General features: G+C 41.1%; 1 protein-coding gene across 1 annotated transcript in view; it reads left to right on the forward strand.

Annotated features, from left to right (window-relative positions):
* Nucleotides 1-25,079, forward strand: part of LAMA5 (laminin subunit alpha 5) — a 102,121-nt gene that overhangs the window by 69,023 nt on the left and 8,019 nt on the right. The window contains exons 24-68 of the mRNA XM_072110965.1: nucleotides 1,102-1,244; nucleotides 1,330-1,436; nucleotides 1,727-1,880; nucleotides 1,952-2,112; nucleotides 2,188-2,296; nucleotides 2,398-2,495; nucleotides 2,579-2,747; nucleotides 3,606-3,732; nucleotides 3,852-3,991; nucleotides 4,079-4,194; nucleotides 4,363-4,571; nucleotides 4,933-5,137; nucleotides 5,678-5,822; nucleotides 6,178-6,318; nucleotides 6,404-6,565; nucleotides 6,691-6,795; nucleotides 6,868-6,951; nucleotides 7,049-7,279; nucleotides 7,799-7,909; nucleotides 7,987-8,114; nucleotides 8,198-8,278; nucleotides 8,848-9,062; nucleotides 9,222-9,322; nucleotides 9,571-9,751; nucleotides 9,885-10,028; nucleotides 11,590-11,741; nucleotides 11,818-11,928; nucleotides 12,095-12,206; nucleotides 15,576-15,749; nucleotides 15,942-16,138; nucleotides 16,233-16,349; nucleotides 16,429-16,583; nucleotides 16,676-16,817; nucleotides 16,915-17,017; nucleotides 17,429-17,542; nucleotides 18,323-18,502; nucleotides 18,644-18,786; nucleotides 19,095-19,280; nucleotides 19,605-19,741; nucleotides 20,035-20,188; nucleotides 20,947-21,080; nucleotides 22,199-22,358; nucleotides 23,782-23,910; nucleotides 23,999-24,153; nucleotides 24,865-24,997. Of these exons, the coding sequence (XP_071967066.1) occupies nucleotides 1,102-1,244; nucleotides 1,330-1,436; nucleotides 1,727-1,880; nucleotides 1,952-2,112; nucleotides 2,188-2,296; nucleotides 2,398-2,495; nucleotides 2,579-2,747; nucleotides 3,606-3,732; nucleotides 3,852-3,991; nucleotides 4,079-4,194; nucleotides 4,363-4,571; nucleotides 4,933-5,137; nucleotides 5,678-5,822; nucleotides 6,178-6,318; nucleotides 6,404-6,565; nucleotides 6,691-6,795; nucleotides 6,868-6,951; nucleotides 7,049-7,279; nucleotides 7,799-7,909; nucleotides 7,987-8,114; nucleotides 8,198-8,278; nucleotides 8,848-9,062; nucleotides 9,222-9,322; nucleotides 9,571-9,751; nucleotides 9,885-10,028; nucleotides 11,590-11,741; nucleotides 11,818-11,928; nucleotides 12,095-12,206; nucleotides 15,576-15,749; nucleotides 15,942-16,138; nucleotides 16,233-16,349; nucleotides 16,429-16,583; nucleotides 16,676-16,817; nucleotides 16,915-17,017; nucleotides 17,429-17,542; nucleotides 18,323-18,502; nucleotides 18,644-18,786; nucleotides 19,095-19,280; nucleotides 19,605-19,741; nucleotides 20,035-20,188; nucleotides 20,947-21,080; nucleotides 22,199-22,358; nucleotides 23,782-23,910; nucleotides 23,999-24,153; nucleotides 24,865-24,997 (6,455 nt within the window). The remainder of the gene's footprint in view (nucleotides 1-1,101; nucleotides 1,245-1,329; nucleotides 1,437-1,726; nucleotides 1,881-1,951; nucleotides 2,113-2,187; nucleotides 2,297-2,397; nucleotides 2,496-2,578; nucleotides 2,748-3,605; nucleotides 3,733-3,851; nucleotides 3,992-4,078; nucleotides 4,195-4,362; nucleotides 4,572-4,932; nucleotides 5,138-5,677; nucleotides 5,823-6,177; nucleotides 6,319-6,403; nucleotides 6,566-6,690; nucleotides 6,796-6,867; nucleotides 6,952-7,048; nucleotides 7,280-7,798; nucleotides 7,910-7,986; nucleotides 8,115-8,197; nucleotides 8,279-8,847; nucleotides 9,063-9,221; nucleotides 9,323-9,570; nucleotides 9,752-9,884; nucleotides 10,029-11,589; nucleotides 11,742-11,817; nucleotides 11,929-12,094; nucleotides 12,207-15,575; nucleotides 15,750-15,941; nucleotides 16,139-16,232; nucleotides 16,350-16,428; nucleotides 16,584-16,675; nucleotides 16,818-16,914; nucleotides 17,018-17,428; nucleotides 17,543-18,322; nucleotides 18,503-18,643; nucleotides 18,787-19,094; nucleotides 19,281-19,604; nucleotides 19,742-20,034; nucleotides 20,189-20,946; nucleotides 21,081-22,198; nucleotides 22,359-23,781; nucleotides 23,911-23,998; nucleotides 24,154-24,864; nucleotides 24,998-25,079) is intronic.

Raw genomic sequence — 25,079 nt, forward strand, 5'->3', positions numbered from 1 at the left:
ACCTGCTGGTGTGTGCACCTTCTGGAAGGATCCACTCTTCTTGTAGCTTCTTATGCCCTTGTTTTTAAGAAATAAAGGTTTTAAAAATTATGCAAATGAGCACAAAGGGCTTCTGGCTTCATTGACATCTACAGAACTGGGGCCCCTCTGGTTAATTTGCATATTTTTTTAAAACTTTTTTTAAAGCTGAAAGAAGAGCAGAAAATGACAGAGGGTACACACACCTGCATGTAGGTGTGCTTGGTTTACAATCCTGGTCAAATTGAGTATTGGGAAATTGCATACATAGCCTATTGTATGTACATGGGACTTTCTTTACATGTAGCAGTGTTAGAATAATAGAGCAGGGGTGTCTTTGGGAGTTCCCATCAGCAAGTCTGTAGCCATGGGATATTTTATGATGTTTCCTACTGGCCTATAGATAGAATGAAGCCTTCCCTAAATGATCTTACAGTACAGCAACAGCTCTATTATAAGGCGACTCATAAAAGATGGATACCAGTAATAGCTAAGTGAAAGGTGCTCTACTGTTTTGGTACTGAGGCATATATATTGCTTGTGACCACCTGATATGTCACTGATATATCTGATATGTCATTGTTGTCGCTGAATATATGTTGTTTATGTCCTCAGACTAAAAAATCTGTACATGACCCATACTACTCACAGCTGAGGGCTTACTACAACCCCAACATAGGAAACACTCTTTGAGCTTATCCCATTAGCAACCCAACTTTCTCTTCTGTCCTTATAGTTACATCAGTGCAGATATATTAGGTACTGACCTGGAGTCCAAACTGTTCAGAACACAGAGGCTTGTCTAGACTGGATACAGGGAAACCAATGTTCTGTGAGAGACTATTAGGTTTTCAGTTTCTGGATGCCAACATGAATATTTCCATACAGTGAACACAGATCTTAAAAACCACAAAGTGTGCTACTAAGTTGCCACATTTTTAAATATTCAATGAAGTTTTAATAACTTATTAATGAAAGCCTATTTAAGAACATACTATGTGGTTTATGTGTGAGTTCCAACAGATGGAATCCCATACATGGTTATAGTATGAAGAGATTATTCTGACAGTGTTTTCCTTGTAGGTTCTGAACAGATCAAGCAGATTGTCTTTCCTCCAAGCAAAGACCCTGCCTTTGTCACCATCCCACATGGAAGTTTTGGAGAACCTTTTGTTCTAAATCCCAACACGTGGTCTGTGGTGATTGAGGTGGAGGATGTGCTTCTGGTAAGTCTCCAGATTCTTCACATGCAGGTATATTCTGATCCTTTTGTCCAAGGCTTTTCTTTTTATATGGTTTGTTCTTGCTTAGGATTACCTGGTCCTGCTTCCTAGCGCTTACTATGAGGCTCCAATCCTGCAGGTGAAGGTGACCGAGGCCTGCACCTATTCACCCTCTCAGGAACAGAACAATCAAAAGTAAGAAAACTGTTGTATGGGTAGTTTATGATGTGGTCATTCAGCTGTGTTTGCATGGGTGGAATGACGCTGGTAATGTTTTACACCAGCTAGTATGTGGCCACAATATTGCTAGATTTAGGAATGTATAGATTTAGGAATGACATATAGCTAGGTAAATTTGAAAAGGTATGTGTATGATGACAGCATACTATATAGAAACTATATAGGCTTCAATTTCAAGTGATGTTTAATCCTCTCGAACATTATAAGAAGTATATAATCCTGCATGCTTCAATTATTTGTTCCAGTTGTCTCTTGTACAAATATCTTTCCTTGGAAGAATTTCCATCATCAGAAGGCATTGAAGGAGTCTGTCGCATGGATAATAACCTTCCACGGCCCTGTCAGACTGAGCAGATCACTCCCCGACACCCACCACTTATTGGATGCTATGGAAGTGATGTGAGTATGGTGCCACTGCTTCTTACTTGGTAACATTGACCTCTGTCACTAACTTGCACATTGTCTTCTAGATTGACGTCCTGTTTCATCTGCCAGTTCCTCACCCGGGTCATTACGCCATTGTTGTTGAATATGCCAATGAGGAGGACCTTCAGATGACCAATGTAGCAGTAAACTCTCCCCAGATGCCTCCGCAGCAGGGAACCTTTACTTTCTACCCTTGCAAGTACAGGTTAGTCTACATTCAAGGCATTCTTGGTTTATTCTAGTGACTGTCCGTGACTTGACTAAGCTCTTGTGGTTACAGTTTCTTGTGTCGTGGGGTAGCTTTGGATGCCCAACAGAGGGTGGCCTTTTTCGATCTTAACACCGAAGTCACCATTCGATTCTCAGCAGACAAGACACAACTGCACTTGGTGAGTATTTTTGAAAATGAGACCATTGTCACCATTTAGTTCTATAAATGACTGCTGTAGATCTACACTTTATGCTTATTCTTGATATGTTTCTCTACCAGGGAAAGATCTTCTTGATCCCTGCTGATCAGTACACCATGGAATATATTGAGCCGAGAGTCCATTGCATTGCTGTTCATGGATCGTTCAACCCTAGCAGGTATGGTCCTTATGGTCACATCTCCAGTGTTGCATACAGTTGTTTTCCTTGGCTGATTTCTCACCTGTTATCTCTATCCACAGTGGTTCTTGCACACCATCAAGATTCCATAAACCTTCGCAGTCAGTTGTGTTGACCGATGGGAAGACTAGAACAGACGCCAGCAATGGACAGAAGGTGCCATCCCATCCTGCATCATTGCCCCCAACTGCTGTAGATGCTACTAAATTGATCCACCTGCAGTCACCAGAGGTTTGTAAACTTTGTATACAATTTTTTTCCTTTAGTTTAAAATCTGTACAGTATGAAGCATAAAATCAGGCTCCCTACCAAGCTCCATGAATGAGGCTTGTATTGTGGTCATTCACAAACCTGGCATAAAAACCATCACTATGCAAATCTTATAGATCATTATCTCTACTCTGGTAGATTTTAAGGGGAACAGATTGTAGATAACACTTTTCCTATCCCACCTATATACCCATCTTGCATATTTAACGACATCTAGAATTAGTAATGTAAGTTTTCCAGACTTGTGCCCTAAATGTGCTGAGACCTTGGGCACTTTCTTCATTTGCTATGGTAATGTTTAGGGTTTCTGGGAGCAGATATACAAGTTTCTCTTTGATAAGATAGCTGTCCCAGACAACCCTAAGGTGTGCATGCTACTTATTAATTCAGAACTTTTTCATCGCACTGTACTGTGCTAAGAAAACTGTAGCAAAGTTCTAGATGTCCACCCACGCACCAGTCCCGCACGACTGAAATAGGACTGTAAATGCTAGAATTTTTCTCATAAAATGGATTTTTGTTCAAAGAAAGAAAAAACAAAGGTTCCATGCCATATTGCAATTCCTCCACATCCCGTCTAGTTATATTGTTATTGTTTTTGCTTTTGTTTTGCTATTCTTTGTCTTACCTGATGCATTTGTTGGAAATGCTTAATATTTTGATATTCTACTTCCTAAGATTCCTGCTGTTTTCAATGTTTGACTGTGTGGGTCCAGTGTGACTAACCTGTTCATCTGGCAGCACAGTTACTTAGCCAAACTGTCAATATATATATGATCCGATTTATATGATTACCTTTTTTTTCTTCTTCCTAACCAGACGGAGGTGACCTACAATGGCCGTGTCCAGAACCCTGGACGTTATGCCTTTATTATCCACTACTATCAGCCATTAGAACCCTCATTCACCATTGAGGTTCAAGTCAATGGAGGACGTGTATGGCGAGGTGAGAACTTGGGATGAACAGTTACTTCATAATATTTGGAACTGTGCTTCATTTTGTGTGTAGACAATAGCAGTAGAGTAGTTATAGTAATAATGCTGCTTCCTCTTTTTCTCTATTAGGTTCAGCTAATACTACTTTCTGCCCTCATGGTTATGGCTGCCGCAGTTTAGTTATTGCTGAGGAGCAAGCCATATTAGACGTGAGTGATAATGACCTGTCTGTAACTATCCGTGTTCCTGATGGCAAAATCATTTGGCTGGTAAGTGAAAGAGGATTTTACATTTTATGTCATATTCTGGACCAGCTGTTATGCGCTGGTTGATCTTTCTGGGATGTTTTTTGTTAGGAGTACATACTGGTCATTCCTGAGGACAGCTACAGCTCCAGTTACCTGGTGGAAGAGCCACTGGACAAATCTTACAACTTTATCAGTCAGTGCGGAGTCAACAGCTTCCAGAGCAAGTAGGTTTCCTTATCACCCACCCCTAAATTTGATTCATATAATGTTTTCGTATCCAACTTGTATCTATAGTTGTGATTCCACAACAGCATAAGGGATCACTAAAGCTGCAAATGGACAATATGTTCCCCAGAGTTATCTTACTGATCAGTTTCTGTGTTTTCCTCTAGTCCAGCCACCTCTAAGTTCTGCAGAGACGCTGCAATATCTCTGTCGCTCTTCTATAATAATGGGGCCCAGTACTGCAACTGCCATGAGGCTGGCTCTCTGAGCACAGCATGTGAGCCATATGGAGGCCAGTGCTCCTGTAAGCCTAATGTCATCGGAAGAGATTGTTCTCGCTGTGCCACAGGGTTCTGGGGATTCCCTGACTGCAAACGTAAGTTCCTGACCCCGCTAAAATAATGATGGTCTATTCTAGAGTAACCAAGCCCAATATCCATTGATAACTAAAAGGTGGCATAGACTGTAAACATTCCTGTAACTTTTTAAACATGTGTCTCTGCTAAAGTTGCAGCTTGGGTATTTTTGGAGATAAGGAAAGGGGTAAATTATGTCATAAAGGGTTCTTCAGTCTTTTAAGATCTTGATCTTGATAAGAAGTGTCTGGGAGTAAAATTGTCCTACTTATGGCAACCAGTCAGAGCTCAGCTTTCATTATCCCATAGTATTTTCTAAAAGGAAAGCTTAGCTCCCCTTCTACAGGTCTGCTAATAATTTGTTTGTCCCCCCTTTGACAGCCTGTGACTGTGGGACGCGCCTGTGTGATGAAGTTACCGGACAGTGCATTTGCCCACCTCGCACAGTGAAACCGGATTGCACAGTGTGCCAGCCCCAAACATTTGGCTGTCACCCGCTAGTGGGCTGTGAGGAGTGTGACTGCTCTAAAATTGGACTGCAGAACATAACCCAACCAGCTTGTGATACCCAGACCGGACAGTGCACGTAAGTGACAGTGCCACTATATATGTATATATTTACCTAAGTTAGAAGAAATGTATATTTTTGGTGAACAGTTGAATTTTGGCACCAAATACTAATAAAATATTGTCTGATTGAAAGGTTGAATCATTTATTTGGCAAAAGAGGGGGAGTATGGTTCCTTTTTAATGCCACTGCCATCCATGGATATCCCTTATAGGGATCCCTTATTGTAGGGGTTATCTTTGCTTTGCTCCCTACACTGCACATATCTACTCAAATGTGCTCAATATGTTATTCTTTATGGTTCACTTAATGTTCCTTAGAACTTTATGAAACTCCATACCCAAATGGCTCAAGATGACAAACCATGCTTTTTAGTGTGTGGTAGTTGTGACGTATAACTCTGTTCTTTTTGTCCAATAATTTATTGTCTATAATTCAAAAGGAATAAGGGCAAGGGACAATAACATATGGCAAGTGTCTTCCAAATGTTGTCTTGGATGCGCCTATACTTTTACCACAATTAAATCTGTTATTGACGGAACTGATTTACTCTTATAGGTGTAAACCAAACATCATGGGACGTCGTTGTGAAAAATGTGCCCCTGGATTTTATGGCTACCCCAACTGCAGACCCTGTGAATGTAACCGGGCGGGTACTGAACAAACCATATGTGATTCTGTTACGGGGCAGTGTCTCTGTAAGGTATGGAATTGAACCTCCAATTATCATATTATATATTCAAGGTAGCTTCCTAAACTTTGACTAATATTGCTTGGAAGCTTCATTACCTTAATCCTAATTTAAAAATTGCAAATTTCCAGAGACCTTATTCTAGTGTAAAGCACTGGCTATGTTGTATGCCTGTGTGAATTGTGGTTAGCCCAGACAACACTCATTTGGGCTTGTTTGTTGAATATTCCTGTCATGGAGTAGAAGGTTTGCTGATATGTGTTCGCATTTGATATCACAAGATACCCACTATGTGGAGATTATCATGCAGAAGATTAGAAAGTAGGTTTCATTTAAAAAAAAAAAAAAACCTTTGTTCCTTATGCAGGCAAATGTTGAAGGACGTAACTGTGACCAGTGTCGCCTGGGCACTTTCTTCCTGGATGCCGACAATCCCAAGGGTTGTACCCGATGCTTCTGTTTTGGAGCCACAGATCGCTGCCACACTGGGTCCAAGTATCGGACACAGGTGAGGAATTCTCTACCTACACTATGTATATTTAGAGAAAAAATATGCTCCAAAATTTTAACCTGATTTTGTAAATATTCTTTAGTTTAGTGACATGAGAGGATGGGTTCTAGTTGGAGGAGATCGCCAAGAGGTGGAGATCACACATATCATTGCTCAAGATCTCATTGAGGCTGATCTGCGGGATGTTCCTGATGTCTACCAGGAGTTCTACTGGCACGCACCACGTAGCTACCTTGGAGACCGAGTGAGTTTGTAATTTACATGGAAACATAGAAATAAGTGAAATGCATAAACTATGAGCGGTGGTTTTCACAGTGCACAAAGTCGCTGCTTTGTACTAGGGTTAAGATTTTGCTTCTGTCTCCATAGGTTTCCTCCTACGGTGGGTTCTTGAGATATGAGCTGAATTCTGAGGCCATTAGAGGAGATCAGATCTACATTCCAGTGGAGCGGCGGCCAGATATAATATTGAAGGTATGTGAACCAAGTGCAAATGACATGGAGTTTTTTATTTCATAGAAATAAAACAAATGTTTTTCCCTACAGGGGAACCAAATGACTATTGCCTACCTCGAGCCAAAATATCCTCTACCTGGAGACATTCATAGAAGCCAGGTCCAACTAATTGAGGTATAGCCCAGTTATATAAGTGTAGATAAAGGCACTGAGCTCTGGTTACTATCTTGGCTTGACATTTATAATTGTTTATTATTTCTTTGGTTTGCAGAGTAACTTCATTCACATTGGCACTAATTATCCTGTATCTCGTGAAGACATTATGATGGTTTTGGCAAATTTGGAAGCACTACATATCCGAGCCCTGAATTCCCAGTCTTCCTCTATGGTATCCCTACGCCAAGTTGTTCTGGAAATCGGTCAAGGGACAGGTATTGGAGTGAGAGCCAGCAATGTGGAGCTGTGTATGTGCCCTGCCAACTACCGTGGTGACTCCTGTCAGGTATATAACTTGCTTTCAGTGCTTCCAAATCAGTCCTCCAAACATTGTATTGTCTCCATTGTCTTTATTCTATGCTGGTGTTATTGGCTAGTAACTTGGGTTTGAGGAGGAACCTTTTGTTACAATGTACAACTGGGTTCTAACACATTGTAAACCATGACCTTTTAGAATTATTCTATATATTACAATTATTCTACCACTGTGTCTTTTCAACAGCACAACCATTTACACTGGTCCTACTGTATGCACCATATTGCAAGTTATATGTGCAACTCATAACCAAGCATTTGAAAACTGAACCCCATAATAGACTCCTCCAACAAACAATATCACTATAAAAGATCCAGACCATAGATTTTGAAGAGGGCATACGTCTGAACAGAAGAATGTGTTGTGGGCACCGCACATACCCTCTAGTGCTATTGACCACAGCTTAAAAGCAACATCATTGTGATAACATTTTTTACTGGATTTCATTGACTGCCAGTCCTTCATTAAATTAGATTCTTATTTTCACAGGAATGTGCTCCTGGCTTTTACAGAGACAAAGGTCTCTTCTTAGGCAAATGTGTGCCCTGCAACTGCGGTGGGCATTCGGACCAGTGTTTACCAGGGACTGGCACTTGCGTGGTGAGTCTTTCTTTCCAATTCCCTAATAGAAGCACAATAGTCCTTTCTTTTTAATTAACATCTGACCTTATCTACAGAAATGCCAACACAACACTGAGGGTGACCAGTGTGAACGCTGTAAAGAAGGGTTTGTGTCCAATGGTACAGTGGGAGGGGTTTTACATTGTGTCGCCTGCCCTTGCCCGCTGTCTGTCCCCTCCAACAAGTAAGTGTCATATGAGTGTTTTATAATGGGATTTCTCAAATGTTACATAATTTTAACTTGTGCACTTTATTTGTCGCCCACAGTTTTGCCATTGGATGTGTGCAGAGAGGATTATCTACTCAGTGTCTTTGTAAACCGGGCTATGCTGGGGCAAAGTGTGAGCGGTAAGTAAGGGAACCAACAGATGTGATTCATGAATACAGAAAAGAATGAATTAATATCACAGGTATCTATGAGGACCATGTCTTATACATGGGAATGGTGAATTCCATCTTTGCTACCTGTGCATACAGCTCATATGATTGCGATAGTAGTTCCACAAGTAAGTTTCGCTGTAGTTTGGTAGCATCCAACCTGAGGCTTTCTTTGTTGCAAAACTACAACTCTCACCATTTGCAGTTGTTTTGTACTGCAGCATAACACTGTGTCCAGCCCTCAGGTTCTCTGCTGTGTACACTTGGCATTAAATTGCATGTACATTCTCCAACACTGTAAAATAGTTTTATCTATACCTACATTTTCAGTGGTAGCAAAGCTATCCTGATCTGCTTGCACAACTTCAGGGCTGTTTATAAGAGAGAAAGCTATGTTGCAAGCTATACATCTGTGCGAGCAGCTTAGTAGCGGGAGCGATCAGGATATTATAAGAGTCTGTCTATTGGTTGGGCAAGCAAGGATCTATGTATATATTTGTTTTATGCCCTAATGACATTATCCTGTTCATCTTTACTAGCTGTGCTCCTGGTTATTATGGAAACCCTATGGTCATCGGAAGCTCTTGTTTGCCCTGTAATTGTAATGGGAACACAGACTCTAACATGCTGTTCAATGAGTGTGACCCGCTATTTGGGTCTTGTTCTGGCTGCATGTTCAACACTGCTGGTCCGCACTGCGAGACGTGTGCTCCGGGTTTCTATGGAGATGCGATAGTCACCAAGAACTGCACCAGTAAGTACTCAACATCTTATTATAGCCTTAACAGGTACTGGTGGTACAGGACACAATACATGTACACATTACATTGTAACAAGCAATTACCCTAGGAGCACCAGCTTGATAGTAGTTATTTTCCAATAATTTCACAATATAACATTTTCTGTTCTGTAGGTTGTAGTTGTTCTTCTTGTGGAACAGACACATGTGACCCAAGAACTGGAAGATGTCACTGCAAACCTGGAGTCACTGGCCCCACCTGTAACCGCTGTGAGGTAATATAATGGAGATAAGTAGTGACCATAAGTGGTTTTATATTCTACCTCTATTGTACTATAGAGTCCAGTATTAGAACCTGAACTAACAGTTCTGCAAGTTGTCATTGACGCTACCTCTAGCTCCAGTAGTACAGTTGAATAGATTAAGATCCGTGCAGAAGCTGAACAAGCATAAGATGTCCTTCCAGCAGGATTGTGGATACCTGAGGTCTGTTCTCTTACATTCCATTTTATATCTCTTCTAGGAGGGCTTTTATGGATTTGACGGATGCTCAGGATGTCAGAGGTGCAGCTGTGGCGACGGCTCAACCAGTTCCAGTTGCAATCCCCAAACCGGTCAGTGTCACTGCCTCCCTGGTGTAACAGGGCCCCGCTGCCAACAGTGTTCACCTGGATATTGGGGCTTCAGTCCTAGTGGTTGCACAAGTAAGTTATATTTCTTTGTTGGCCTCTCACCTGCAATTTCACAGCAGTCACAGAACTACAGTTTTTGGAGCATACTAGGAGATGTTGTTTTTCAATAACTGTTTAATACATGACCTTAATTGTCCATCCTTAGAATGTCATTGTAAAGGAGGTTCATGTGACCCACGGACTGGAGAGTGTACATGTAGTGATGGGCTAACTGGAAAGCAGTGTGACACCTGTAGCCGCCCATATGAGGTACCAGTCAGCCATGGCCCTGAAGTGATGAAATGCGAGCGTAAGTATTACCACCTCAGTATTCTAGAGATATCAAATTAGGCTAGGTTGAATACAGAGGTCAATCAAGCCCACTCCAACCTATAGTTCTACATTGTTGGTCCCCTGAAAAACCAAAACCCATTAGGTTTTTCTATAGGCCACTTAGCCCATAATGAGGAAAACATTTCCTGTATGGCAGTCAGAATAAATACCTGGATCAATGTAAAATATCTCATTCCCATGACTTGTGATATTTTTGTGCTCCCTTTTGAACTTGTCTGGTGTCTCACCATCACAATATTTAAAAGAAAAGAGAGGGAGCACTCCCTTATGCAGTTAGCGGTGTGATTAGTGTCCAAATGAAAACTGCTTATCTTAGTACTGAGAGAACAACTCTCTGCAGACTTATAAATCTTTCATAGGCCCAGCAAACATCAGACAAAAAATAGATGGTAAAACAGCACTGACTCTGCAGTGGTATAACAGCATAAGGAAGATGTTATGTTTTTTGTACATTTTGGAACAACAAACATATTCAGTAAGCTCCATGTTCCACCATTTTTCCAAACTCAATGGCCCAGATCTATTAAACTGTGCCAGTTTTCTATTCTTTGTACTACTTTGTACTGAAAAGAATGTGCAATTATGGTGTATTATATGAAGTGTCTGCGGCACAAAATCTGGACATAAGGAGAAGTCTTGGTGCCGATTCGGACCGTGTGTCACATTTATCATAGCGACTCGACAGAAATGTGTGGCAAAGTATGATCGCGCGTGCAGGCTGCACCAGATTATCAAAGACCACGCACCAGCATTCAATAATATGATGCACTCTACACATCAGTGAGCCAAATTGCAATTATTGCATCACTGTTGATAATGTTTACCCTATTGTGTATATTTCCCCCAAGCCTAGCAATCTCATTTTATGTACCAACATATTGGGGGAGGGGTGGGGGCATTTAATATTGACATTGTGCCAGTTTTTTGGGCGGCCATGTTTTTTTTTTGTCGCTGCACCATGTGTATTATATTTATTATGTGTCAGCGCCACAATTTAGCTTCTTTTCCCAACGCTCATAATTAGTTTTTTGGGTACAGCTCTTCAATCCCCAAACTTTTCCTTCAGTTCTAGTTTCCTGATACTTTTCAGTGCAATTTTTGTTGCATAATAAGACCAAAGAAGAGCAAGTCTACCAACTTCTAAACCCCTTCTTGAATGTGGTTTGACTTTCTGACAATCATTTCTTCTTCTTGAGGTGTGCCAAATACTTTAATGCCACGCACCACAATATATCACAGTGCAAAATCAGGAGTCAAAAAACAACACCTTGTGCCAAAAATAATAAATACCTCCAGAACTGTATCAAATGTCTTGGAAAAGTGTAGGATGTAGGTACACAACATCCACAGCCTCACCCATGTCCAATCTAGAGCTGACCTTCTCATGTTATAAGGTAATTATCATTGAGCTACTCCAGCATAGCATCTATAAGGAACCCCCTAGTTAGTTTGGATGTAATTTAGTAATGTTTCATATTGATTTTCTCTCATATAGTAATTCTTTGTGATTCCTACAGCTTGTGATAGTTGTGTAGTGACTCTCCTGGAGGACCTACAACGTATGGCGGACTTTATTCCCAGCATCAGGGACCAACTCACCAACTTGAGCATTAGTTCCATTGCTTGGACTCGTCTAGGCGGCCTCAATGCTTCTATTGCAAACCTGACGGTAAGCCGGGACCTTACACTTGTTTGGTTGTATTATGCATGAGGGAACACTTACATTGTGTCATTGTTCCTTCTAGGATCTGTGGCTCCAGTATCAAACCTCTATTAACGGTATTAAAGATAAAGCTGATGATTTGGAAGATGACAGTTTTAGTCTCGCTCAAGACTTTGATGCACTGCAGGAGAAGGTAAGAGGGGAATTTTCCACTTATTTTCACTCGGGAATCTCCAGCATATACAGTAGTAACCAAATAATTATTAACATATTTATTTATCCTGGTGTAGAGCTGCAAATACTGGGTATAGCTTATAGGATAGATGGGTGTAACCTCATATAAACTCTGCTTTCTCCAGGTGAATGCAACCAACAGAACAGCAGTGAGTGTACAAAAAGCGACCAGAGACACAAATCAGAAGGCGAGAGACCTGCTGCACCAAGTCAAGTCTCTGTACAATATTTCATTAGGTGAGCTTTTTTTATTCCTTTTTTTTTCTTACAGGCAAGGGTTAATATTTTCAGGTACACAGTTATATAATTTGTACATAATCATTTACAGCATTTTAGAATCTGTTGGTGCCTTCTTGTATGAAGGACTAAACTTTTCCCATTACATGTCCTAAAATGCATGAACTAATGCAACTAATCAACTTAAATATGCAATGGTTAAATTCCAATATTCTGCAAAATAACATATGTCCAAAAGCTTAGGATCTGACCCCTATAACCCACAGCGATCATGAGAATATATACTTGTATAATAATGCATTTATAACCACCAATCCTTTCACTTTAATGGGACACATATTGATGTGTAGTCTTGGATGCACACCCCAAAACCATTATTATGGTGACCGCTTGGAGACTTCAGTTCATGTGATTGTTGTTAATTCCAGAAGTTGGTTCCCCATTGCTGAGACACTTATTCCCAACATATATGTTAGTAGCTGTGCCCAGCAATATCATTATAATGCACTTACATTTTTGCTGATTTATTGGTTGGCTGGACTTATTTATAATGAATATACAAGTACATTATTACACTTTTACATTCATCACTGTTCTTTGACAGATTTTGTGGTCTGTGTTCAAATCAATTTGTTGAAAAGTTGACCTGGTACTGAGGATATAGAAATTCTATGCAGGGCAAAGGGAGGCAGTAAGCAATGGGAGCAGTCTCCTCTTTGGAGCTGAAAGTGCACTGCAAATACAGACAGATAAAGTGGAGATGAGGGATGCTGGACCACTGCCTTTTCCATAGTTTGTTGAAAGGGTAGCTATGCTTTAACCCCTTTAGGACGCTTAAAGGGGTTTGTCCATGACAGAAAATTCTCAAATTTCAATACCCTAGTGATGTTTACACAATAAAGATCATTATTAACCCCTTTCTTTAATGGATACCATACTTATAAAAGAATAGGATGTAAGAACAAAAACTAGTGGGGAAATGTGGGACAGGAGAGACAAGGGCACATTAAAAACAAAGGAAGACTATAGCATCTGCATCTATATAGATAGGCAATTGTAATTTCTCTATTTTTGTGTAGATTGATTGTTGTCTCATACAATGGATTGTAAAATTGTTATTCTTTTTTGTTGTATTTATGGTTAAAATAAAAAATTTTTAAAAAAAAATTAATCCCTTTCTTTACAATTTTACTCAAGTTGTATTGCTGTTTTATCTCCTATCACTTCCTAGGCTGGTCAGGGTAAGATTCCAGAGTTTGGACGTGAACTCTCTAAACAGACACATTGGGGCACATTTACTAAGGGTCCGCAGCCGCGAATCCGTCGGGTTTTTCCCGAATATTTCCGCTTTGCGCTGTATTTCACGGGATTGTGGCGCACGAGATTTTTTGGCGCAATCGCGCCGACTTTCGCGCGACAGAAATCGGGGGGCGTGGCCACCGGACAACCCGAGGGATTCGGAAAAACCGCAGAATTTAAAAAGCCATTTGTGTCGCAAGATCAAGCACTCACATACACCAGAAAAAAGCAGGTGAACTTCGGCAGACCTCGGCGCAGCAGCGACACCTGGTGAATATCGGCGCACAGACCTTAGTGAATCCCGGCAGAACCCGAATCAGCGTCGGAGAACCCGCCGCTGGATCGCGACTGGACCAGGTAAGTAAATGTGCCCCATTATGATCCCTCTAGTGCTGTGAGATGCAGTGTGCTGATTAGATTGTCAGAGTACAGGTTTATCTACAGTTTCATTTAGCTTTTGAACATTCTACTGAGATGAGACAAATCAGAAATGATGGATGATGAGATAGATGTAACACATAACATTCTCAGCTCTGCTATAATAGCCATAATATACACTGTCAGCACTGCTATATGCCTCCTCTCCCCCCTTATCTGCCTGTAGCTTGTAGCTTTACTCTCCCCACACTGCTGGCCGGCAGAAAGTCTCTTTGTGAACTCGTCTTGGAATGCAATAGTGGGGACTATGGTGCAGAGAGCAGCTCAGTGCAGCATCAGACAGGCGAACAAAATGTCCTATCCAACCCTAGACTTCTGATTTAGGGTCGGATCCCGGGGCAACTGAAATTTTATACACCAGCACTGATAGAGACAGGTTGTAATTATATCTGTGGACTGAGTTGGGTGACAAATTGTCAGTTGACACATCTGTGACAGTCCCTTTCAGGCATTTACTGTAAATTACAGCTGACACCCCGTTCTTTCCAATGACGAATCAGCTAATGATAAAGGGACACTTATTCATTGATCCGGGAACCTTCACTCTGGTAATCTTCTTATATTTGTCATCTATGGCCTCCTTCTTTATAAAATCAACTTATTATGCTTATGAGCCTGAAGGGCTGTTACTAGAGCCCATCCATGCTGCAGATTCACAGGCTGTAAAAGTGTGCAAGGTAAAATAACTGTAGAAAATTGAAAAAAACAACATGCACCACTTGGTGCAAATAAAACTAGATGGATTGTCAGGTGAGCTCAGTTATTGTCCTGGTGATATCGTCTAACAGCCTGTGACGCTGCAGCATGAAGTGGCTCTGGAACCACTCATTAGCATAAAAGCTAATTGTAGAAAGAAGAAGACCATGGATTACCAGTGATTATCAGTCACAATACCTGTGTCCACAGTTTATCGTGCTTTATTTTGATGGTAGATTTTCTATAACTATAAATGGATCACTCAGTGTTATATGGCCGGACAATGGGCGGTCAGCTGTAATATACAGTGTATGTACAGCACCACAAGTAAAACTAAGCTTTATACAGGGTCTATAATAGGTTTTGTGTACACATCCTATATTGTTACATATAGGAGTACATTTTATTACCCGGTCATGTGCGTTCCCCGATCCGGAGTGTCTGCAGCGATTCACTTACATCGTGCGCCCGATATCCTGCATGTGTCGCTCCCCACTCAGGTCCGCCACCTTCTTCTTCCTGGTGCATGTAAGTGCTTGGCTTGCGACACAATTTAAAAGTTAAATCCCGCGGTTTGTCCGAATCCGTCGGATCGCCCAACGGCTCGCCTCGCCGATTTGTTTTGCAAGAAAGCTGACGCCAAAATCCGATCGCGTGTGACACAATGCTCTTCTAAATCCCTGTCCTGGTGGTGCGATCCCCGAAAAGTGGGAAAACCAGACGGAAATGCAGGACCCTTAGTAAATAAGCCCCATTATCTTTGTAATAAATTTAAACTTTGGACAAATATTGTTGATCCTGTGTAGTAGTTCAACCACCCTCCCACATCCCCACTAGTAATTGTTTAACAAGGACTTTTCTAATAGTATATATGGAAACAAGACAACCTCTATTGACAACCTCTGTATCCTCCTCTAAACTCTTTCTGTTTATTAGGTCTGATCGATCAGCTAAGTAAGATTGGCTCTTCAAACACCAGTAACGTCACATCCACTGAAGAGTTCAGACAGGTCATTACTGATGTGGAGAAAATACTGAGAGAGATGAGAGACAAGGATTTTACATATGCTAAAGATCTAGCAGGGAAGGAACATGAAGAAGGGAAAAAATGTAAGTAGTTTCTTCTCTAGAAAGAGCCTTTAAAAGAGAGGTCCCTTTTATCTCTATGCTCATTGAGATATGAGTAGGGGTTAACCTATACATTTTAGAATAAATATTTTTCTGGATTTACTCAGAATTAATATCCATGGTATGATGGAGACCTCTGTGTACGTTGATGTGATAGATAATTCTTCTTCTTAGTATTGGATCGGGTAAAAGCTGAGCTGCTCTCAAGTCTAAAGGCCAACCAAGACTTACTGAATGAGATCAGGAAGAGACTGGAGACCTACAATTCAGAAGTGATGGATTTACGGGATGCTTTGAATGAGGCAGTGAACAAAACCATAGAGACTGAGGGGCTGAACAGCCTCAACTATAACAACTTGGAAGAGAACAAGGTACTAAAAGAGACCTTCATTTATGAAATCCCACACTGGTTTCTCTAACCTTGTGATCCATCATTTACTAGAACATCTTTTTTTATTGATGCAGCTTAAGGTCAAAGACTTGAAAGCACTACACAAGGAGCTAGTAGGTGCTATCAAGATGGGAGAAAGTGCTCTGGCTCAGGTCTCGGACATCTGGCAAATGATAGATGATATGAAAGAGGTAAGGAGGGCATGGAAGGGGAACATCTACTCCTGTGTCACCTGTGAACAATCACATCATTGGCTTATATGGTCTTCAGGAGTATGAGAAGTTGGCAGCTGGACTAGATGGAGCTAGGGGTGCAATTATGGAGAAGGTAAAAAAGTTTTCCCCAGCGAGCAGCAAGCTTTCCATTGTGGAACAGGCTGAGGACCATGCAAGACTCTTAAGTCAAGTGGCAAAGAACTTGTTCAAGTGAGATATTCTGTTTTTAAAACCGGTCTTGTTCTAATAAATTATAATATTCCTTAAATAAATTATTGTTCCCAATTTTACAAACTAAATAGTGCCATTGGAGATTCCAATCAAGATGAGTACATCCAGAAAGCCATAAATGCCTCCAGAGCTTACTCCACCATCATTGATGCCATAAAGCAGGCTGACAAAGCTGCAAAAGAGGCCAACCGAGTGGCTGGAGAAACTCTTAAGGTAAGGGCCACAAGGTACCAATTTATATGATAGGCTAGACAATTCATAGCAAGTGAGTGGAAGTGACACACTTACTGACACTTTGATACCTAAACAGAACATCCTATCAGATGAGCTTGGGAAGAAAGGAAAGGAATTGAAAGAAAACAGCTCAAAGTTGGAGGAAGCTGCCAAAACTGCCCAGGATCAGTTAAATGGAGGTAAGTTTGGAAAGATTTGTGTTGGGTGTGACTTATTTTTAATTTTTTTTTTTTACAGCAAGTTTCCTGGTTATGACTGTAATCTTTTCAGCCAGAACATTACTGCTTAGGTACAAACAGGAGATTCCAGAAGAAATATTAGTTCAGTGCCACCTAATGGTATTCTATGATCTTCAGGTCTGACACTACCCTGGACATCATGCTGTTATTTTACTCAGCGGCAGGATCCACAGGGCAGCGTCAACTGCTTTTAAAATAACTCTGTTTTCTACAAATCACGAAGCTGCTGATAATATGTTTAGAGTCAGTTCAGTGCCAATTTCACACATACAGAGAATTTCAAATTACTTGTTTTAGCGGCTTGTGTCTATCGGAGTCCTAGAGTGACTTGTTGACCTCCTCTTCCCACAGATGTCCTGAAGAAACTGCAGGAAGCGAAGAAGAAGCTTCAGGATAGCAAAACAAAAAAAGAGAAACTTCAATCAGAACTGAGATCTGTCATGGACAAAATCAGCATGACACGAGGTACAAATAACAGAATTGTTTCCATCGCAACCATACCCTTTTACTCAAGAGTGGGCAAGAAGGGGTAGACCAAAGTAAATTGTACATTTGCCACCTTGCTGAGATTTTACATTTGAAAACCAAGCTGGACTTGTGTAAAATATTGTATATAACAAATTGATATATATGTGTTATAGATGCATAGATTAGTGGATAATTGATAAAGCGAGAGCCTGGACAATTGATAAAGTGCCTTTGCCATGATAGAAATTCGCTTTTCATCATTTGGTTAGACCACTCATCCAATCTAAGGAGACAAAGCAGCAGGGGCGGGAGAGAGCAGCAGACTGATCCAATAGGAAAGGAGGTGTGTCTCAGACCACTTCCCTAGACGCAGGAGAAAGTTAGAGATCCTAGTTTAGTTCTAAGAGGGATAAGTAAAAAGCAGCCAAACATCCACTATCAGCTGATCATTACCTGTAAGACTGACTTGCATATTACTGTTAAGCTGATGACTGGATTTTCCCTATAACTCTATGGTTGTGCAAAGAGAAGTTAGGGATTGGGGGTTTGTATTTGAAACAGGGAGTTATGGCTTCTGTAAATATATATTTTGAAATACATCTGTACAGAATATGTATATGTGATAGCAGTATTTTGGGAAAATATTTTTGATGTGAAGTGATGTGGATATTATGTATTGGTGTCATCCAACCAGACACTCGGGAGTAATTTCAGTGACCCCTGTGACTCTCTTGCCATATATCATTTATATTTACAACTTTTTTTATTATCTTCCAGAAAATGTTACTGATCAAATAGCCAAAGCTAAAGCTAAAGCCAATGAGGCCAACAACACCGCTAACAGGGTGCAAACCACGCTGACTGATATCAAGAAGAACCTTGATGAGTGGAAGGATAAATACGGAAACATGAAGAACGAAGACGTCAACAAGGCTGTAGATGAGGCCAAAACTACTGGTAAGTCCATCCATGACCTCTGAGGAGGCCTCTTTCAGTGGACTACTTGCCTTGACCATGGATCATGATGGGCATGTTTTATAGAAGAATCTGTACACCTACAAATAATTTTACAGCTGTCTAAAATTGCTCTCTCTAAAGTGTCTAACCTGGAAAGTACCATTCCACTGCTTTTGGACAAACTAAATAAACTGGAGGACCAACAAGGGCAGAACAACAGTATCTCAGATAGCATCCAGCGTATCCGACAACTGATCTCACAGGCCAGGGATGCTGCCAGTAAAGTGAGTATATATTTACCGTAACACTATTTGTTTTGGGGGAAATCCATGGATCCTACAGTGTAAGGGAAAAAATATAAAGCTCTTATACCTCTTGTCTCACTCCCTTCATCCTCATAGACTGTAAGCTCTTGCGGGCAGGGCCCTCACTCTTATTTTTCCATAGGACTGTTTGTACTCTGTAATGTAATATATTTGTATACGTCCTCCATGATTTGTAAAGAGCTACAGAATATAATGGCGCTATTTAAATAAAAAATATTATTATTATTAATATTAATCTTATTTGTCCATAACTTTTTACTCTCCAGGTTCGAGTCCCCGTGAAATTCAATGGCAGCTCCGGGGTCCAGTTACGTAACCCAAGTAACCTGCCTGATATAGCAGCCCATACCTACCTCAAACTGCACATCCAGAACCCCAACCCACAGAATAAGAAGAAGCGGCAAGCTGAAGCTGACCCCACACGTTTTGTGATGTTCCTTGGACACAAGGATGTGAGTCTGACATCATTAAGATTACTTTAAGGATATGGTGGGGACAGTATTTGTAGAACTCTTTATAGACATAGGCTACTTTAAGGGTTTACCCATATAATGGTCACGTGACCTAAACTCATCACCACCTCATCAAATAGAACTTTTAACATCTATGATCACGGGTTAAGGTTGACAAATATGTATGACAAATACACGGACGGCCGCATAAATGGGAGAATTTTTTGGTTTAACTACTCAGGATACACAGTAAATATCTATTTGCTGTGCGATGCTGGTGACATGGTACCTTTGCAGTTTAATATTTTTTGGTTTGTGGCACAGGGTCAGGGTGACTACCTCGGTATGGTCTTGAAAGGTAACAGACTGCAGTGCATTTATCGCCTTGGGGATGAGGAACCAACCTACCTCTCCGCCAATGAGGACATTAAGGAGCAATTTGTCACTGTCGTCATAGAGAGGTGAGCACAATTTATTTTAGTTACAAGGATCACAGATCGTTCCATTTTATTATGTATAAAACAAATATCCTGCTGAAATGGAGCTCTTATGTGTGGCAATCTGATTTTCTTCAGCTGCTTAGCTGGGAATGGAAGTTCTCTGTAAAACTAAGAGAATGTATTATCAGCATTGTGTTTCATAAGGTTTCATGGAAGTAAGGAGACTCCTCTGTGGCTCCTATATGTTTCATGTCCGCTCTTTGTTATGGAAAGCAGGTGAGCTCCTGTCTTCATCTTGCCTTCTCTCCTGACAGGATCCTGCAGTATGCCCAGATGTCTATATTTGTAACAAAGGATAGCTTACATGAGTTCAAAGGCGACAGCACAGCTAGTGGCGAGCAGGGACTTCTTAACTTGGACCCCCAACGAGTTGTGTTCTATGTAGGAGGGTATCCTGCAGAATTTAAGGTAAATTTCACACCATGGCTCTATTCCATGAATGACTATGAAAGAAAGGTTTAATATATACAAACTATTTTGTATAATATACCAGGGAATTGCTTAAGGTGCTTATACCGCTTATACAGGGGGCCCCCTGCTTAAGGACACCAAACTTACAGACGACCCCTAGTTATAGACAGACCGCTCTGCCCACTGTGAGCTCTGGTGAAGCTCTCTGGATGCTTTACTATAGTCCCAGACTGCAATGATCAGATGTAAACTTTATTGATAATCAATGTCACTGGTGCAAAAAAAATTTTTGTCTTGAACTACAAAACTAGTATTATAAAATATACAGTTTTAACTTACATACAAATTCAACTTAAGAACAAACCTAGGGAACCTATCTTGTACGTAACCTGGGTACTGCCTGTAATCAGAGCCATAAATAATATGTGAAACAGCACCAAGGGTTGTGTACAAAGAACCCAACAGATCCAGATATGTAGAAAATAGGCAGTGCTCACGGATCCCATTTCCAGGTTTTATTCCTTGGCAATAGTTCAGGTAGCCATTGTCCAGCTAAATTTCACTGGAAAAATGCTGATGTAGCTAAAACGTTTCTATGGAAGAAAACTTTGCAAACTGGATCAATGATTGTTGCCTCTACTCTCATTTCTTTATGCACAGAGTCACTATCTATCTAATATCTATCTACCTATCCTTTCTGTACTTGTATTACCTATTAATGATTATGTATTGCATGTTCAATATTTTGTCTGCAGCCGCCTTCCACACTGAACTATCCCAACTTTAAGGGCTGTATTGAACTGGACACTTTGAATGAGAAGCCTATTAGCTTATATGACTTTGAGAGGACCTTCCAACTGGACACAACAAAGGATAAGCCCTGTCCCAGGTATCCAGCCGCAACCAATACATCATTATTAATATCTTTACGTATACATTTCTTAGATTTTCTTGACCTTGAGGTAACATTGTCTGTCATCAGAAAATGACCTACTATTTAACTCTTATGTTAGACATATATGAAATAATTTTTGGTGTTTTTTCCTATTATCCATGTCATTATCTATCAATCTCCTGTGCTCTTGCACTTCACTCCACATGATGGGTTAGAACTTCCAATTAGGATTTCACTTCCTCAGTGAGTGATCTACAGTCTGCAGGTTCATATGGAATAAGTGGCTACAGCAGAGCAGCCAAGATGACTGACCTCATAATCATGTGCAGGGAATTCAAATAGTTACACTAAGCAAATAGAAACTGATGAAAAAATATATAATGGTGTCTGCTTTTAATTCATTAAAATTATTCATTTATACAATTTCATTCATTTAAAAGAATGTATTAAGGTGCAGTGCCAGATTTTGTTCTGTAGGTGGCAGATTCTTGTTTCCAGTGTTCAATTGTTTAACTGAATGTGATACTAATACTAATACATACTAATACTGATACAGTGGGTCATAGCAATTATAATACTGTCTAATATCTAGAATTAGTAAGTTTAGGCAGTTAAAAGATGCATCCATTTTATCACCCTTATACACTGCTACCTAAATTTATATCGCCCCCTCTTCACAATTGCCTAAAGCATATTGTTAATGAGGTGTAAGGGAAGAGCTTGCTAGAATACTGCTTAGTAAACTCCTTAGGGCTTATTCACATGGCCGTCTGCGGGGACGTACATGCGGCCGCAAATTTGCGGGCGCATGTACGTCCCCATAGACGGAAATAGCGGCACGGCGCAGATACATGTGTGGCACCGATCTGGGCCGCACACTGCAAAAAGATAGAGCATGCTCTATTTTTCGGCGTGTGTGCGGCCGTGTCCCGCTATTCTCTATGGAGGGAGGAGGGGTCACCTCCTCCTCCTCTCCAGCACACGGCTGTATGCCCGCACGGTGGGCATACCACGTGTGAATGTACCCTTACCTTGTGGTGTGCCATTTTTCACCCTTACTTTTGTTTTGGCAAATGGTTGTCTACGACTTATGCGATATATTTGATTCCTAGGTCTAAATCTACAGGAGATCCCTGGCTGACTGATGGATCTTACTTTGATGGGACTGGTTATGCTGAAGTGAAGCTCGAAACCCTTCCTGGCGTCAAGAGGTTTGAAATGGACGTCCGCTTGGTTTCTCACAATGGAATCATCTTCTTCCTTGGTGGAGAGGTTAATATCTGTCCCTTTAAAAGTACACTGTGATACTTATCTGAGTTGCAGCATTTATTGCTGCACTCACAATTATCCAGGCTTTACAGAAGTGTTCCTATCACTAATAAGATCAGAGCTCACTACACTGGAACATATTCCTATCAACAAAGACCTTGGTGGTTATTTATCATACACCGGCACTAGTGCTCCGGCGTTTGATAGCCTTTGGCACAGCCGGATAAATCAAGAGGCTTCAGCGGGGTCCTAGGCAGCGGATTGGGGAAAATGATTGCTATTGCTAGCTAAAAGGGCTTCAACGCCAGTGTCTGCACACAGAAGCCCCGATAAATACCCCCCACACACCTACACTCTAAGGCCCCTTTCACACTTGCGTTTTTCATGCGCGTTTTCTGCGCGTGCTTTTGACGTGCAGAACTTGCATTGCACTCTGACCCATTGTAACCAATGGGTCTTTTCAGACTTGCATTTTTTTTCACGCCCACACACGCGCGTTTTTTTTAATGCACCATACAAGTCTATGGAGATGCATCAAAAACGCATTGCACTCTGAGACACTTGCAAGTGCAATGCGTTTTTCACGCAGCAATTGCCATAGAAAAGATAGAGCTCAGTCCTGAGTCCATTTTTTCTGCGCGTGAAAAACGCATTGAAATTGTATTGAAAACGTGCGTGAAAAACTGAGACACTGAACAAACTCTGACTGAAAACTGATTGCACTCTGATGCAAAATGTGCGTTTTTCACTGACCAAACCCTGATCGCACCCTGATCAAACCCTGACGTGATCTGCAACGCAAGTGTGGAAGGGGCCTTATTAACACTTGATAAAATAGCATTAAAGAAGTATTGTTATCTCTGTGTCAACTAAAGCATATATTATAGAAGAAGGGTTAAAATAGTCAATCTATTTTCCATGCAATAGAAGATGCTTAAAACAGGAACTGTACTATCATAAACTTTGAGTTTGAATTGAGCTGTCGAAATCAAAATGTTGAACAGTGAGACACTAGTCTGTGTATATATTGCTGAGGGTGAATGGCTTGTATGATTGATTGTCTGCAGCTTGGCTCTTCTTACGCGTGGGCAGCGGCTGTCTGCTTTATGATTACATTACAAGCCAAGGATTCCTTGCTCTTTAGGAGAAATGTGCTTATATCTATAGCTCCTTCTCTGTATCCAGTATACTAGGGACAAGTCGCCAGTATGGTGCCCCTCCTAGTTAGGTGATATCGGGTGTGTGGCATTAGTGTTTAATAGGGCCTTTCCGACCACCTGTTGTTCCCTGCAGGGTCAATGGCTCTGCAGAACTTTGCAGCGGGGATTTACACACCCGTTGTATTGAATGACAGCCTCCACACTGCTACATCTGTTAATGCATACACACATAGAGATGGTGTCAATTTCATATCCTATTCTTCCAGGACCAGTTTGTGTGCTTGGCAGCACAGGAAGGTCAGCTTGCCCTGTATTACAATATCGGAAGTGGAACTGAGAGAGCAAAGTCGATAGAATCCTCCCCGCTGTTTGTCAGCACCTCTACGTCAAAAGCGGTAACAGCCCTTTATCCATCTGGTGATATATGCGACCTGAGAGGCAATTTTATTAATATCTACTAACTTTGTTCATCTTTTCACTAAGATCCAAGTGATTGTCGCTGTGATTGGTGGCAAGAAGAGGATATTTGTGCGATTTGAACGGTTGAATGTATTTAGCGTGGAATACGATGGTGGAAGCCTAGAGTCCTCCCGATACATCTATCTCGGGGGTCTCCCACTTGAGCAGATTCCAGAGGGGTGAGTCTCTAAAACTTTTTCCTCTCCAATTCACAGGATATTTTCAGCTGAAACACTGTAGTAATTTAGGTTGTAGTTATCTTTTTGTGTTGTGTTAGAAACGCTATTTAAGTTTAGCGGGAGGAGTTTCTCCCAAGTGCAGAAGTGAATAGACCTTAGTCAGTCAGAAAAGAGTGACACATGTTTTTTATTGGTTACATACAGAATATGTGTTGCTTATTCCCGATCACAAAAGTTTAGGTCTATATGCATCTGCATTCAGGAGAAGCTCCTCTATACTGCTCTTGAATTACGTTTCTAAACACAAATCAAATGCAGCATGTGAACACAACCTTAGGGAAACTCATTTCTTCTCTAACACCCCTGGTATTGGTTTTTACGCTGCTTTTAGTAACCAAAAACCAGTATTGTTGTAGAATCTATTGTGCTTTTCTGCACTTCCTCAAATACTGTAAGGCTACATTCATACAAACGTATCCGGCGGGCATACGTTCGCCACGATGGAGAGGAGGAGTGGTGACCCCTACCCTCTCCGTTGCGTTGCATGCACATGGGGAAAGATGGGACATATCATTTCCCCTGTGTACGGAGCGGTACGATGCTGCATCATATCGCTCAGTGCGCCCAGTGCCGAGCTTGCGGCTGTATATACGTCCCACTAAGATTGTGTGAATATAGTCTTTGGTTTATTGCATTCTCTGTTTTTCTCAGCCTGAAGGAGATTTTCCCTACTGGAGGATCCATCAGAGGTTGTATGAAGGGGCTCAAGGCGTTAGGGAAATATGTGGACCTAAAGAGGATGAACACTACAGGAGTGAGTTATGGCTGCACCTCGGACCTCCTGGTAAGTTCTTTAGAACTACATATCCATTGATGACATGGCTTGATCTCCACATCTTCATGGTCATGCTTCATTTTCCCCACAG

This window comes from Engystomops pustulosus, chromosome 6, assembly GCF_040894005.1.
Source record: "Engystomops pustulosus chromosome 6, aEngPut4.maternal, whole genome shotgun sequence".
NCBI classification, from domain to species: domain Eukaryota; kingdom Metazoa; phylum Chordata; class Amphibia; order Anura; family Leptodactylidae; genus Engystomops; species Engystomops pustulosus.